The 11,995-nt window shown below is 49.2% G+C and overlaps 1 protein-coding gene across 1 annotated transcript; it reads right to left on the reverse strand.

The window, feature by feature from the left end:
* Nucleotides 1–256: 256 nt before the first annotated feature.
* Nucleotides 257–10,666, reverse strand: TAP2 (transporter 2, ATP binding cassette subfamily B member). Its single transcript, XM_034991483.1, has 12 exons — nt 10,427–10,666; nt 9,515–10,015; nt 9,302–9,416; nt 7,963–8,093; nt 7,471–7,676; nt 4,818–5,015; nt 4,570–4,698; nt 3,016–3,204; nt 2,675–2,848; nt 2,327–2,486; nt 1,843–1,979; nt 257–861 (listed from the first exon to the last, which is right to left on the reverse strand). Exons 2-12 carry the CDS (start codon nt 10,005–10,007, stop codon nt 682–684), a joined length of 2,112 nt encoding a protein of 703 aa, XP_034847374.1. The 5' UTR covers nt 10,008–10,015; nt 10,427–10,666; the 3' UTR covers nt 257–681.
* Nucleotides 10,667–11,995: the final 1,329 nt, after the last annotated feature.

An 11,995-nucleotide genomic window follows, 5' to 3' on the forward strand; every position in this document is an offset into this window, starting at 1 on the left:
AAAGTCATTTAATCTCTTTGAGACTCAGTTTCCTCATCTGTAAGATGGGGATAATAATAATCAACCTCATAGGGTTGAGGAAAAGGACTAAATATGATAATGCCTGAAAAACATCTAGCATAGTTCCTATTCATATTAAAACTCTATAAATGGTAGATATTACCAATGTTTTATTAACACTGTTAATTAGGAAACTGTGCTCTACCCCTCCATACCCTAACTTCCCCCAAAATATCAGACATCAGTGCGAATGGAGAAAGATACAGAAAGGCAACCTCATGAATATTTATATCATATTGGCTAATATTTATCTCAAAGAACAGATAAGACACGATAGGTAGCTGGCAAAATAGTAGCTATGGTGACCTCTGCGAAGTGAAACAAGGGTTAGTTTTATTTTTCTTGATGCATATGTGCTATTTACATAATAAGGAAAATATTTCTAAATAGTTGTATTATATGCCACAATACACTACTCAGCACCAGGGAAATGGTCTTAGAAACAGACGGCACCCCCCTCCCCTTCACTCCCAGCCCCAGTAGGAGCACACATGGTCCAAACTCCCACCCTGCCTCCAGCTCCATGAACAACTACCGAGGGGCACAAGCCCAGGGAAACTCCGAGCACGACCTACTGTGGGTCACAGAGATGGCCATGAGAAGGGCCCCAGGGACGGGGCCTCAGTCCTCCAGTAGCTGCTGCGCCAGGCGGGAATAAAGGTCCTGGCCCTCCATGAGCTGTGCGTGCTCCAGCAGCTCTCCCTGCCTGAGCACCAGGATCTGGTCAGCACTCTGCACCGTCTGCAGCCTGTGAGCGATCACCAGCACCGTTCGGTCCCCATGGGATTTCCAGTCCTGCAGCTGAAGGGGGAGGATCATAATGCTTCAGAAAGGGAAGAACAGGGGCACTTGGGTGGCTCAGTTGCTTAAGTATCTGCCTTAGGGGTGCCTGGGTGGCTCAGTTGGTTAAGCGACTGCCTTCGGCTCAGGTCATGATCCTGGAGTCCCAGGATTGAGTCCTGCATCTGGCTCCCTGCTTGGCAGGGAGCCTGCTTCTCCCTCTGACCCTCCTCCCTCTCATGCTGTCTCTCATTCTCGCTCTCAAATAAATAAAATCTTTAAAAAAAAAAAAAAGTATCTGCCTTAGGCTCAGGTTATGATCCCAGGGTCCTGGGATCAAGGCCCAAGTTGGGCTCCCTGCTCCTCAGGGAGTGTGCTTCTCCCTCTCCCTCTACTGTTCACCCTGCTTGAGCTCTTTCACTTGCTCGCTCTCTCTCTCTCTCAAATAAATAAATAAAATCTCTTTAAAAAAAATAGGGGCGCCTGGATGGCTCAGTGTTAAGCATCTGCCTTCTGCTCAGGTCATGATCCCAGGGTCCTGGGATCGAGTCCCGCATCAGGCTCCCTGCTCAGCAGGGAATCTGCTTCTCCTTCTGCTCCTCCCCCCCACTTGTCCTCTCTGTCTCTGTCTCTTTTAAATAAATAAAACCTTAAAAAAAATAATAAGGTAAGAACAGGATGGGCACCATATCCCAACTGGGCACCATGTCTCGTGGCATAGGGTAAAGAAGGCGTGGAAGATGAGAAAGTCGGAAAGAGTGGACGATAGAGTCTGCACTGCCCTTCACTCTCAGCTGTCCTACTGCAGGAGGCACATAGAAAAGGGAGCTGTGGACAAAGAGGGGGTGTTCCCACACCGCATACTCTCCATTCCACTCCCCATTCCCTGCAAAAGCACAGATACTCTTCCATTCGTCTTGCCTCTGCCCAATTCTGCATAGGCTGCTCCTTTAACCGTGCTGCTCAGGTCCCACTGCCCTGCCCTCCCACACCAGTACTCACAGCCTGCTCACACTGGACGTCCAGGGCGCTGGTGGCTTCATCCAGGATGAGGACTCGTGGGTCCCGCACTAGGGCCCGGGCAATGGCCAGACACTGTTTCTGTCCCACAGCCAACTGGTTCCCCTTCTCCCCTACATCTGGGGAAACGGAGAAATACCTTTCCTCAGACACAAGTGACCACGACAACATCCTCCCCATGAGCACGGGCGAGTGCACAGCTGGTCTTTCCACCAGCACCCATCAGGAGGCATGAGAGCCAGTGTCAGGAGGGCAGAGGTGGACACCTGCTGGGGCTGCCCTCGGAGAGGGAGCACAACTACCCCGTGGCCATTGGGAACAAAGACTCCTGAACAGGAAGGGCAACTAGAGAGCTCCTGGTGCTGGGGAAGGCGGGGAAGTGGGAGCCGAGCAAAGGGCAAGGAAAGAGCAGACACAACCCGCACCCCCAAGAAGCAGCTCCAGTCCCTCTTCTGACTGCAGATACCTGTATACAGTCCATGCTCCATCTCCTGTATGAAGCCCACCGCGCTGGCGGCCTGGGCAGCTGCCATCACCTTCTCATCACTGCAGCTCTTCAGCCCGTACGCAATGTTGTCCCTCACAGAACCAGAGAAGAGCACAGGCTCCTGCCCCACCGAAGTCACCTGTGCAGAGGGAGGGGATGGGAGCGGGGGACGGTGCGTCAACCCCCATGGCAGGGATCCTCTTTTCCTCCTGGTCTAGCTCCCTCAGAATGGGCTCCTTGTGTTTATTCCCACGGCTCTCCCACACACTCTGCAAACGCTTCTTCCCTCCTAGCTCCGGTCCCTCTTCTTCCTCCGCCACCACCCACCTGTCGGTGCAGGTAGCAGTGTTCATACTGGCAGATGGGCTTCCCATCCAGCAGCAGCCTTCCCCCCGTGGGCTGGTACAGATTCTGCAGCAAGGCGGCCACTGTGCTCTTCCCGGACCCATTGGGACCCACCAGAGCCGTCATCTGGCCAGGACGTAGGGTGAACGTCAGCCCCTAGAAATGCCAGGAAACAGTCAGAGGCTTGCCTCAGGGCCCTCCCCGTCCTGTTCTGCCGGAGGGAAGATCCACTTCTCAGAGGCAAAGGATCTACAGGCCGTGCTGCCCGGGAGCGGGAGCGAGGGGCCCGGGTTCCCTCCCCGCGGCCCCTTTCAGGCAGGTACCTTGAGCACAGGCTGGTCGGGGCGGTTGGGATACGCGAAGTAGACGTCTTGGAATTCCACCAGCCCCCGCAGAGTGGGAGGGGCCAGCGTCCCGGGCGGAGGCAGCTTGGGCTTTCGGTCCAGGTACTGAAACACCTTCTCGGCAGCCCCGACGTTGCTGAGCATATCGCCACCCATGTAAACCAGGGCCTGGAAAACAGGAACGGAGGAGTCAGCTTCATCAGAAACCAGCTCCCCAGCTCCTCCCTGCTACACACCGCCGGGCCAAGCTTCTCCTCCCCTCATCCAAAAAGGATTCCCTACCCCTAAATGTGCAATTCAGATGGAATTTAAAGGCAACCCAATACCCCAGCAATGTAAAGGATGGAGAGGTCCATACTTAATTTGCAATGTAAAGGATGGAGAGGTCCATACTCCTCCCGTTCAGCGCTACTTCTATCCCCAGACCTTCCAATGCCCGTTCTGTATTACTGGCGCACAGCTCTGTTTTGCCTAGCTGGACAGGGGTCTCCTTAAAAGCAGGCACGGTGCCCACCTCATCTTTGCAGCCACCAGAGTGCCTAGCCCAGCTCTCCATACATAAAAGACGATTCACAAATATCTAGGAAAATTATAAAATAACGACCAAGAGGAAGTAACTAATTATTTTGAAAACTGGTAAATATAGGGAAAGAGCTAAATGCTATTCTGCCTTTCCTACTCAAACTGTACCAGAGGGTTACCAAAGAGTAGACAAGGGTAAGTCTCCCTGGATAGATGTATTCAAGCTAATAAGTGGAGGAATGGTAGAGTGTCACCGTCTTGCAACCCCTCATGATTTTAATGGATCTAGGCACTGGGCGTTAATGGCTGATCCTACCAGACATACACGAGAGAGATAAATGTAATATATACACATATGTTACATGGATGAGACAAGTGGAAATACAACCCCTGTATTTGATGAATTTTAGGAATTGCTGTTATACTTTTTTGGTGTGAGAAGGGCTTCGTGGTTATATTTTTTTAATGTTTATGTTTTAGAGATACGCCCTGATGCATTTACAGATAAAACTATATCTTGAATTTGCTTCAGAATCATATGGGTGGGGATACAGTTGAAACAGAATGGCCATGAGTTGATAACTTTAAAGCAGGTGATGGGTACATGCAGGTTCATTATAGTTTATCTTTTTTTTTTTTTTTTTTTTTTTGCATATGTTTGAAATTCTCCATAATACAATGAGTTGGGATTTGGTTTGGTTTTGTATTTTTTTTTTAAGATTTTATTTATTTATTTGAGAGAGAGAATGAGATAGAGAGAGAGCATGAGAGGGGAGAGGGTCAGAGGGAGAAGCAGACTCCCTACTAAGCAGGGAGCCCGATGTAGGACTCGATCCCGGGACTCCAGGATCATGACCTGAGCCGAAGGCAGTCACTTAACCAACTGAGCCACCCAGGCGCCCTGGTTTTGTATTTTTAAGGGCTGCAAATAAAGGCCAAGGCCCAAAGGCCAGAAAGAAAAACAGGGGGGGCCGTAGGGAGGGGAAGAGTATGCCCAGGCTCCTGACTCACCTGCACATAATGGTCCGTGTCCTCCTGGTAGAGCAGGAAGGAGAGCAGCCCACCTTGGGTGAGGTCCCCAGCTAGGATCTGCTGCAGTCCACAGTTCAGCATCAGCACCTGCATTCCCAAGTGCAGCATCTGCAGGGCAAGAAGAAAGCGCTAAGAAAGAGTCCACTCCTACCACACTGAGCAGCGGGGACCCCATTGCCTTCCCTGCCCCTCCCTGGCTCCTAGCCCCAGCCACGCAGCCTCCTCACCCTCTGAAAGAGTAAGTAGAGGGCACGTTCCAGGTCTCGTTGCCACCACAGCTGCCGGCACCTCTCCAGGGCCTCCTTATAGAGACAGCTCTCGTGCTCCTCAGCCCCAAAACTGCGCACCGTCTGCAGCCCTCCAACTGCCTCCCGAACCACCTGTCCTGCTTTCGCCACAGCATTCTGGATCTCCTGAAGCACTGCCTGCAAAAGTGAGCCAGGGAGTATAAGGGGCTGATGGGGCAGAAGACAGGAGACCACCCCATGTCTCATCCCTGCCCTGGGGATGCTCCCCCGAGCTACCTAAAACTATCTAACCATCCTCTTTCCCTCTTCCTTACATTTCTTTCCAGAAGGACTAATGAGAGTAGAGAGGGAGGGAACAAAATGTTACAGAGGTCTCAGTGCTGGGTAGTGTAGGGGATACAGGTGATTTTTGCTCCTTCATTTAAGGGAAGTCACACCACCCTCGGTGTCTGAATGAAGGCAGAAGGGATCATTTTCCTAAGTGGCCACAGCTAGTTAACAAAAGGTGGGAATGTAACTCAAAATGGATCAAAAACCTAAACCAGAGCTAAAACCATAAAACTCTTAGAAGAAAACATCAGGGCAAAGCTTCATGACACTAGATTTGGTGATGATTTCTTGGATATAAACCTAAAGCACAGGCAACGAAAGAAAAAAACAGATAAATTGGTCTTCATCAAAATTAAAAACTTTTGTGTATCAAAGGACTCTATCCACAGAAAAGGAACCCCACTAAATGGGAGAAAACATTTCCCAAATCATGTATCTGATAAGGGGCTAATACCCAGAATAGTGAAAGAAGTCCTACAATTCAACAAGTAAAACACAACGCAATTTAAAAAATGAGCAAAGAACTTAGACATTTCTCCAAAAAAGATATAAAAATGGCCAACAAGCACATGAAAAGATGTTCAACACCACTAGTCATTAGGGAAATGCAAATCAAAACCATGGTGAGCTATCACCTCACAAAAATTAGGATGGCTGTTATTTTTTTTAAGAAGTGGTGCATATAGGTATACAGCAGAATTTTACTCAGCCATAAAAAAGAAGGAAATCTTGCCATTTGCAACAACATGGATGGACCCTGAGGGCATTATGCTAAGTGAAATAAGCCAGACAGAAGACAAATACTGTATGATCTCATTTATATGTGCCATCTAAAGAAAAAAGAATTCACAGAAAAAGAGATCAGATTTGTAGTTACCAGAGACCAGAGACAGGGGTGGGGATTGATTGGAGGAAGGTGGTCAAAAGGTACAAACTTCCAGTTATAAGATAAATAAATACTGGGGAATGTAATAAAGAAGAAACAAACAGAAGATAACAAGTGTTGGAGAAGGATGTGGAGAAATCGAAACCCTTGTGTATTGCCAAGGGGAATGTAAAATGGTGCAGGTGCTGTGAAAACAGTATGTTGGCAGCTCTTCCAAATATTAAAAATAGAATTACCATAGGATCCAGCAATTCTACCTCTGGGTATATACCCAAAAGAACTGAAAGCAGAGACTCGAACAGATATTTGTACACCCATGTTCACAGCAGCATTATTCACAATAGCCAACAGATGGAAGCAACCCAAGCATCCAGCAACAGAGGAATGGATAAACAAAATGTGGTCTAAGCATCAATGGAGTAATAGCCTTAAAAAGGATGAAAATTCTGACATGTGCTACAAGAGGGATGAACCTGGAGGACATTACGCTAAACGAAATAAGCCAATCACAAAAAGACAAATACTGGACGATCCCACTTACATGAGATACCTAGAGTAATCAAATTCATAGAGACAGAAAATAGACTGGTCATTGTCAGGGGCTGGGAGAAGGGGAAGTGGGGAGTTATTATTTAATAGGTACCAAGTTTCAGCTTGGGAAGATGAAGAAAGTTCTGGAGATGGATGGTGGTGATCCTTGCACAACAGTGTGAACGTACTTAATGCCACTGACATGGCACAATTAAAAATAGTAAAAATGGTCAATTTTATGTTATGTATACTTTTTTTTTCATAGCTATCTTTGGATCTTTATTTTCCCACATAAATTTTATGTGGGAAACAAATAATACATTATATGTTAAATACATTATATGTTAAAAAAAAAAAAAAGAAGAAGAAGAAGAAGAAGATAGCAGGAAGGGAAAAATGAAGGGGGGGAAATCAGAGGGGGAGAGGAACCATGAGAGATGATGGACTCTGAGAAACAAACTGAGGGTCCTAGAGGGGAGGGGGTGGGGGGATGGGTTAGCCTGGTGATGGGTATTAAGGAGGGCACATACAGCATGGAGCACTGGGTGTTATATGCAAACAACGAATCATGGAACAATACATCAAAAACTAATGATGTACTGTATGGTGATTAACATAACATAATAATAAAAAGAAATAAAATGAGGCTTATAATAGAGGGGAAAAAAAAAGAAGTTATCCTGTTCCCAGAAAAATGTTCCTTCTTCTTCTCTCTCTCTCTCTCTCTCACACACACACACACACACACACATACACACTTACATAAAATCCCAGGGGTCAGCGCCCTTCTCAAGCCCGTCAGAACTGCTGCTCTTGAGGCTGAGAAGAGAAGACCTCTGGGAGAGTTTTCTTCTGCCCTGGGGATCCCCTACCACCCCCACATACCTGATGGCGGACATCGTGCACTTTTTGAGCCGTTACTGCCAGAGGCACCTTGAGCAGAGAGAGGAGGGCGAGTCGCGGGGACAGGCTGAGCATGAAGCTGTACAGCCCCACCACTTTGACCAGACTTCGCAAGAACACGTTGGCATTAAGAGCAAGCCAGCTGCTCATCAATTTGGTATCCGAGTTCAGCCTCGAATTCAGCTCCCCTGGGGACGACAGAGCCGGTGAGGAAACCATGCATAATGCAGAACCCCCAGAGACTGACCCCAACCCTCCCCATTAACACAGGCCCATCTTCTAAACACCCCCCCCCCGCCCCATCACTGCAGAGACTGGGGGAGGCGACCTCACTGCCCCATCCCAATAGAGAACTCAGCAGCTCCTCAGCAGCGCCTGGCACAGTGAGCGGAAGAGAGGCTATTTACGGGCTGGAGGGTAACTGAGGGGCGAGAAATGTCCAGGGGAATTCCAGACCCGGACTCCAGGCCCCACCTGTCTTAGTATCCTGGAAGAAACTGAGGTCCTGGCGCAGAAGGGAGGAGAAAAGCAGCTGCCGGACCCGCACATTGATTCTGGACATGGTGAAGGTGAAGCAGCTTCCCCGGCAGCCAGCACACAGTGAGCTGTGGGAGAGGGAGGGAATGGGGGATGAAGGGGACACAGGTGCACAGGAGGGAACGAGTGCGAGAAGCAGAGAAGAAAGCACAGAATGAAAAGAAATACAAGGCTGGGGAAAGTGTACCATGAGAGGCAGAAGAGAGGCAAAGAGAGAAGGAGACAAGGGGAGGGGCCGGAACAAACAGAGGGAAGAAAAACAGGACAGGGAGAGCTAGATGTGGGAACAAAATCATAACACATACAAATTCACGAGTATCTGTGGAGCTCCACTCCGTGCTAGACCCAGGGAAGACTATAACAGAAATGAAGAGATGTTGTCCAGAGAAATAGCCTATGACCTCCTTCAGTGCTGTCCCTCTACTCTCCCCCTCTGTCTTGGTCTCTTTCCTCCCCCCAAAGTCCTTCTTCCTACTTTATTGTGGGAACTGCAGCAATGAATTCCCTTGCCCTCCGCTTCTCTGGAGCCCTGGAGACATGCTGTTCCTTCATCTCTATTGTCCCTGGAGTTGAGCATTCCTCTTAGGCCAACCATTTATACAACTAAACTTAAAGGGAAAATGTGAAAACAGAAGCAAGTATTTCACAAAATATGGTTTTTGTGTTTAGAAGGTTGTTGGGCTAGTCAGACATAAAATGAGGAGAGTTTGAACTCCAGCGATCACAGTGAGAATGGCCAGAAAAGCACCACAGGAGAAATACTTTGAAAGCAGAAAATGATGGGGCTAGTGTCTGAACATCAGAAAGGCATCAACAATACTGATGCTTGGAGCCCAGGAAACTGATTGTTTCGTACATGGGAATAAAAGAGGGAGGCACTTTCAACAAGACCAGGAGGGAGTGTGATACATTTGAAGCTTTGGGTGTGTGGAGTGTAAGATGACAGTGGGTTGTCCAATGGGAATGTCAAGAAGACAACTGGACTACAAGACTAGAGCTAGGTGTAGAAATATGGGTCTGGGAGTCACTTCTGAGGAACTGGTTTCAGCAAAGAGTAGCAAGTATGGATTAGAAGCATAATGTTGGGTAAATATGGTGAATGAAAGAATGAACGGACGAATGTGTGAAATAGAATGGCGAATAAACAAATTCACACATATTTTGGTTGAAGTATTTTATGCTTCGTGTACTAAAGGATCTGAAAACAGAGTTAGGAAATGCAAGGGGTCTGTAAAGATGAAGGGCTAGCAAATGAACCCAATCAAGCATCACCTACCTCCCAATGGAGAAGAGACACATGAAAAAGATGGTGCTGGCAAAGGCATCAGGATCGAAATCACCTCTCAGGATGTCAATGACATGACCTGAATAGTAAGGGATGACTGTCTCACCTGAAAGAGGCATGAAGGAGAACAGATGAACATGCTGGCACCAAGGGCCTTTGCCCACCTCCAATTCCCAATTCAGCAACAGGAAGATCCTGACTCACCCAACACGGCAATAATAAGGAAGAAGAAGGCTGCAACAAGATAAGGCACGTCCGGCCAGGAGAGCTTCAGCAGCCTCCACATCAAGTCTGTGTTGTTCTCCTGGCCCTGCTTCCTCTCCCGGGCTTCTGGGGAGCTCAGCAGAGCCCACATGGCCCAGCTTAGCCACGCAGCTGCATACCCCACCAGCAGCCAGCTCCAGGGGACTGAAGCCACTCTGACTGGGGGAGCACTCAAGGCCCTTGGGACCAGGGCCCTCAGGGAGAGAAACAGCGGGGTCCCCAGGCAGAGCGGGGGCAGCAGTGTTCCCACCAATCCCAGCAGTCCTCCCACCTTTAACAGCCACCAGAGCCCTCCAAGTCGCAGGGTCCCCTCCAGCCACAGGCCTGGAAGCCCCGGGGGAAGGAGAGCCCCCAGAGTCCCCTGAAGCAGCCAGAGTAGAGCCAAGTCTGCCAGCAGCAGGAAGGCGCAGGGTCTCAGGTCAGGGAACCGCATGGTGTTATCTAGGGGTAGAAAATGAGGAATTACAGCCCTGGGGTCCCCATCCTCACCCCTATGCTCACCACCCCGACTCTGCTCAACCCGTCCATCGGCTTCTCATTTTATCCACCCCTACCCTGAATGATCCCCTGGGTCCCCAGTGCCCATCAGTACGGCCCGCTTATGACAGAAGGCATTCTGCCTGTCAGAGGGAGCCTCATCCTTAAAAAAAAAAAAAAAAAGCCCCCCCCCCCCCCTACGCCCCACCCCCACCGGCCCGCCGCCGCCCAATTCCGAGGAGCCGCCCTGCGGTCCCCTCCCGGCTCCCTTGCACTCCCCGGGAGGCCAGAGGGACGGGAGGCGGGGGGCGCGGAGTGGGTGGCGGGTTGGGATGCGTCGGTTAGCGCTCCAGGCTTCCGGCCACACGAACTCACCCGCGGCGGCTTCGGGACTGCAGCTCCGGGGGGTCGTCTTTCGGCTACGTGCTGAGCACGGAGCTCTGAAATCCGCTCGCGCTGGCTCACCTTCGTTTCCCCCTTCTGTCTGCTGGCGGCACTCTGCAAGCGGGGGCGTCCTGGCGCCCGCCGCTTTCGCTTTCGCTTTCCCAGACCGGGCCCCGGTTCCGGGCAGGGCGGCCACCAGCGGGGGACGCGCGACACCTGCCGTCCGCGGAAGCCCGGGGCCGAGCCGGGCGCTCACGCGCCCCGCCCCGCAGTGAGCCTCTTGCGGTTAGCAACTGTTACTCTGGAACGGAAAACTCCTGCAAGTGTTTTTAAATTGTCATTAACTAAAACAAAGCTATTTCAAGGATTGAGATGTTTTGTAATTGGAGAACCGCTGGATTTTCTTGCCTCAAGCTCTGATCCTATTTTGAGAACTGCCTCTTCCTCCATCCAAAGCTCCTGTTTTAGGGTCTGGGATCAAAACAGAGCCAGATTCTGAGGGAGAAACACTCAGGACCTCTCCTAAATAGGAGGTCTCAGACACTTTCACCAGGGCCTAAGTGGGTTTCCACTTACACAGATTTTGAGCTGAAAGGCCCTGATTCTTTATATTCATCTGCCCTCCTCAACACAGCTCCTTGAGCAGAGCTCATGTTCAGGTGCCTCTAGGTGTGTGTTTCAGATTATGTCTTGGGAGCATCTCTGGTATATGGGGAGGATGGACTTTGTTTCCTGGTCTATTTTAACATTGATTAAGCGGTAGACAGGATTCTACAGGTCCTGCCTGACCCAGAGCCCATCTATGGAACATGCTGGTTTGTTTATTCCAGAAATAACTCTTCAGATTGAAACTATCCCCCCAACTCAAAATACCCCCAAAGGAGGGATCGCTTGGATTCCAAACCACCCCTTTGAAATGTTACTGGCATGTTTACCAACGAGGCACTTCTGGTTTAAAGGGGGGAGTGGTGTATTTGAAGTAGAGGATTATTAAAATTTCTCCAACCCTGCCATTCTGAGATTTTAAGAATCTCTCCCTAATGGAAAAAAAAAGCTCTCTGTTCAGCTGCTAACTACTTTCAAGTTTTTCTTTGACTAACTCTCCCTAAGAGGGGACATCATCCATGCTCCTTGCATGATTCAGAAAATCTCATTATGTCTGTCTGTCTCATTTCCCTAACCTGCTTACTTTTTCCTCATATTTCCCTCTTCAAGGAGGGAGTCCTCTTCCTCTTCAATCATGGTGCTGTCATCTTGCAATTGAGCATGATACATCATGAAGTTGAACCCCTAATGTCCATCTTTGCATTCAATATCCAGTATCTCCAAAGTGTTATTTGAGGTAAATGTACCATGTTTCCAATCACCATATACACATGAGGTGGAAGCTTTTTCATCTGACTCCACAATGTCAAAAATAGTTGTTCTAGTACCCTACTCCCAGATACCCAAACCATTGACAATGAACCACACAGGAGTATTCAGGTTGTGTCCCTATAAAAAGGACCCTAATCTAAATTAAATGGCAAATATGTGTCCACAGACCTTGACCAGCCTTCC

Source organism: Mirounga leonina, unplaced genomic scaffold, assembly GCF_011800145.1.
Source record: "Mirounga leonina isolate KUSES-001 unplaced genomic scaffold, KU_Mleo_1.0 Mir_53, whole genome shotgun sequence".
Classification (NCBI taxonomy): Eukaryota; Metazoa; Chordata; class Mammalia; order Carnivora; family Phocidae; genus Mirounga; species Mirounga leonina.

Excerpts from the sequence above, each read along its gene's own strand:
- TAP2 (XM_034991483.1), bottom strand. The coding sequence starts at position 10,007 with ATGCGGTTCCCTGACCTGAGACCCTGCGCCTTCCTGCTGCTGGCAGAC. Across the intron at positions 4,699-4,817 it reads TCTACTTACTCTTTCAGAGG|ATGCTGCACTTGGGAATGCA; the intron begins GTGAGGAGGCTG and ends CTTGCCCTGCAG. Across the intron at positions 3,205-4,569 it reads ACACGGACCATTATGTGCAG|GCCCTGGTTTACATGGGTGG; the intron begins GTGAGTCAGGAG and ends CCTGTTTTCCAG.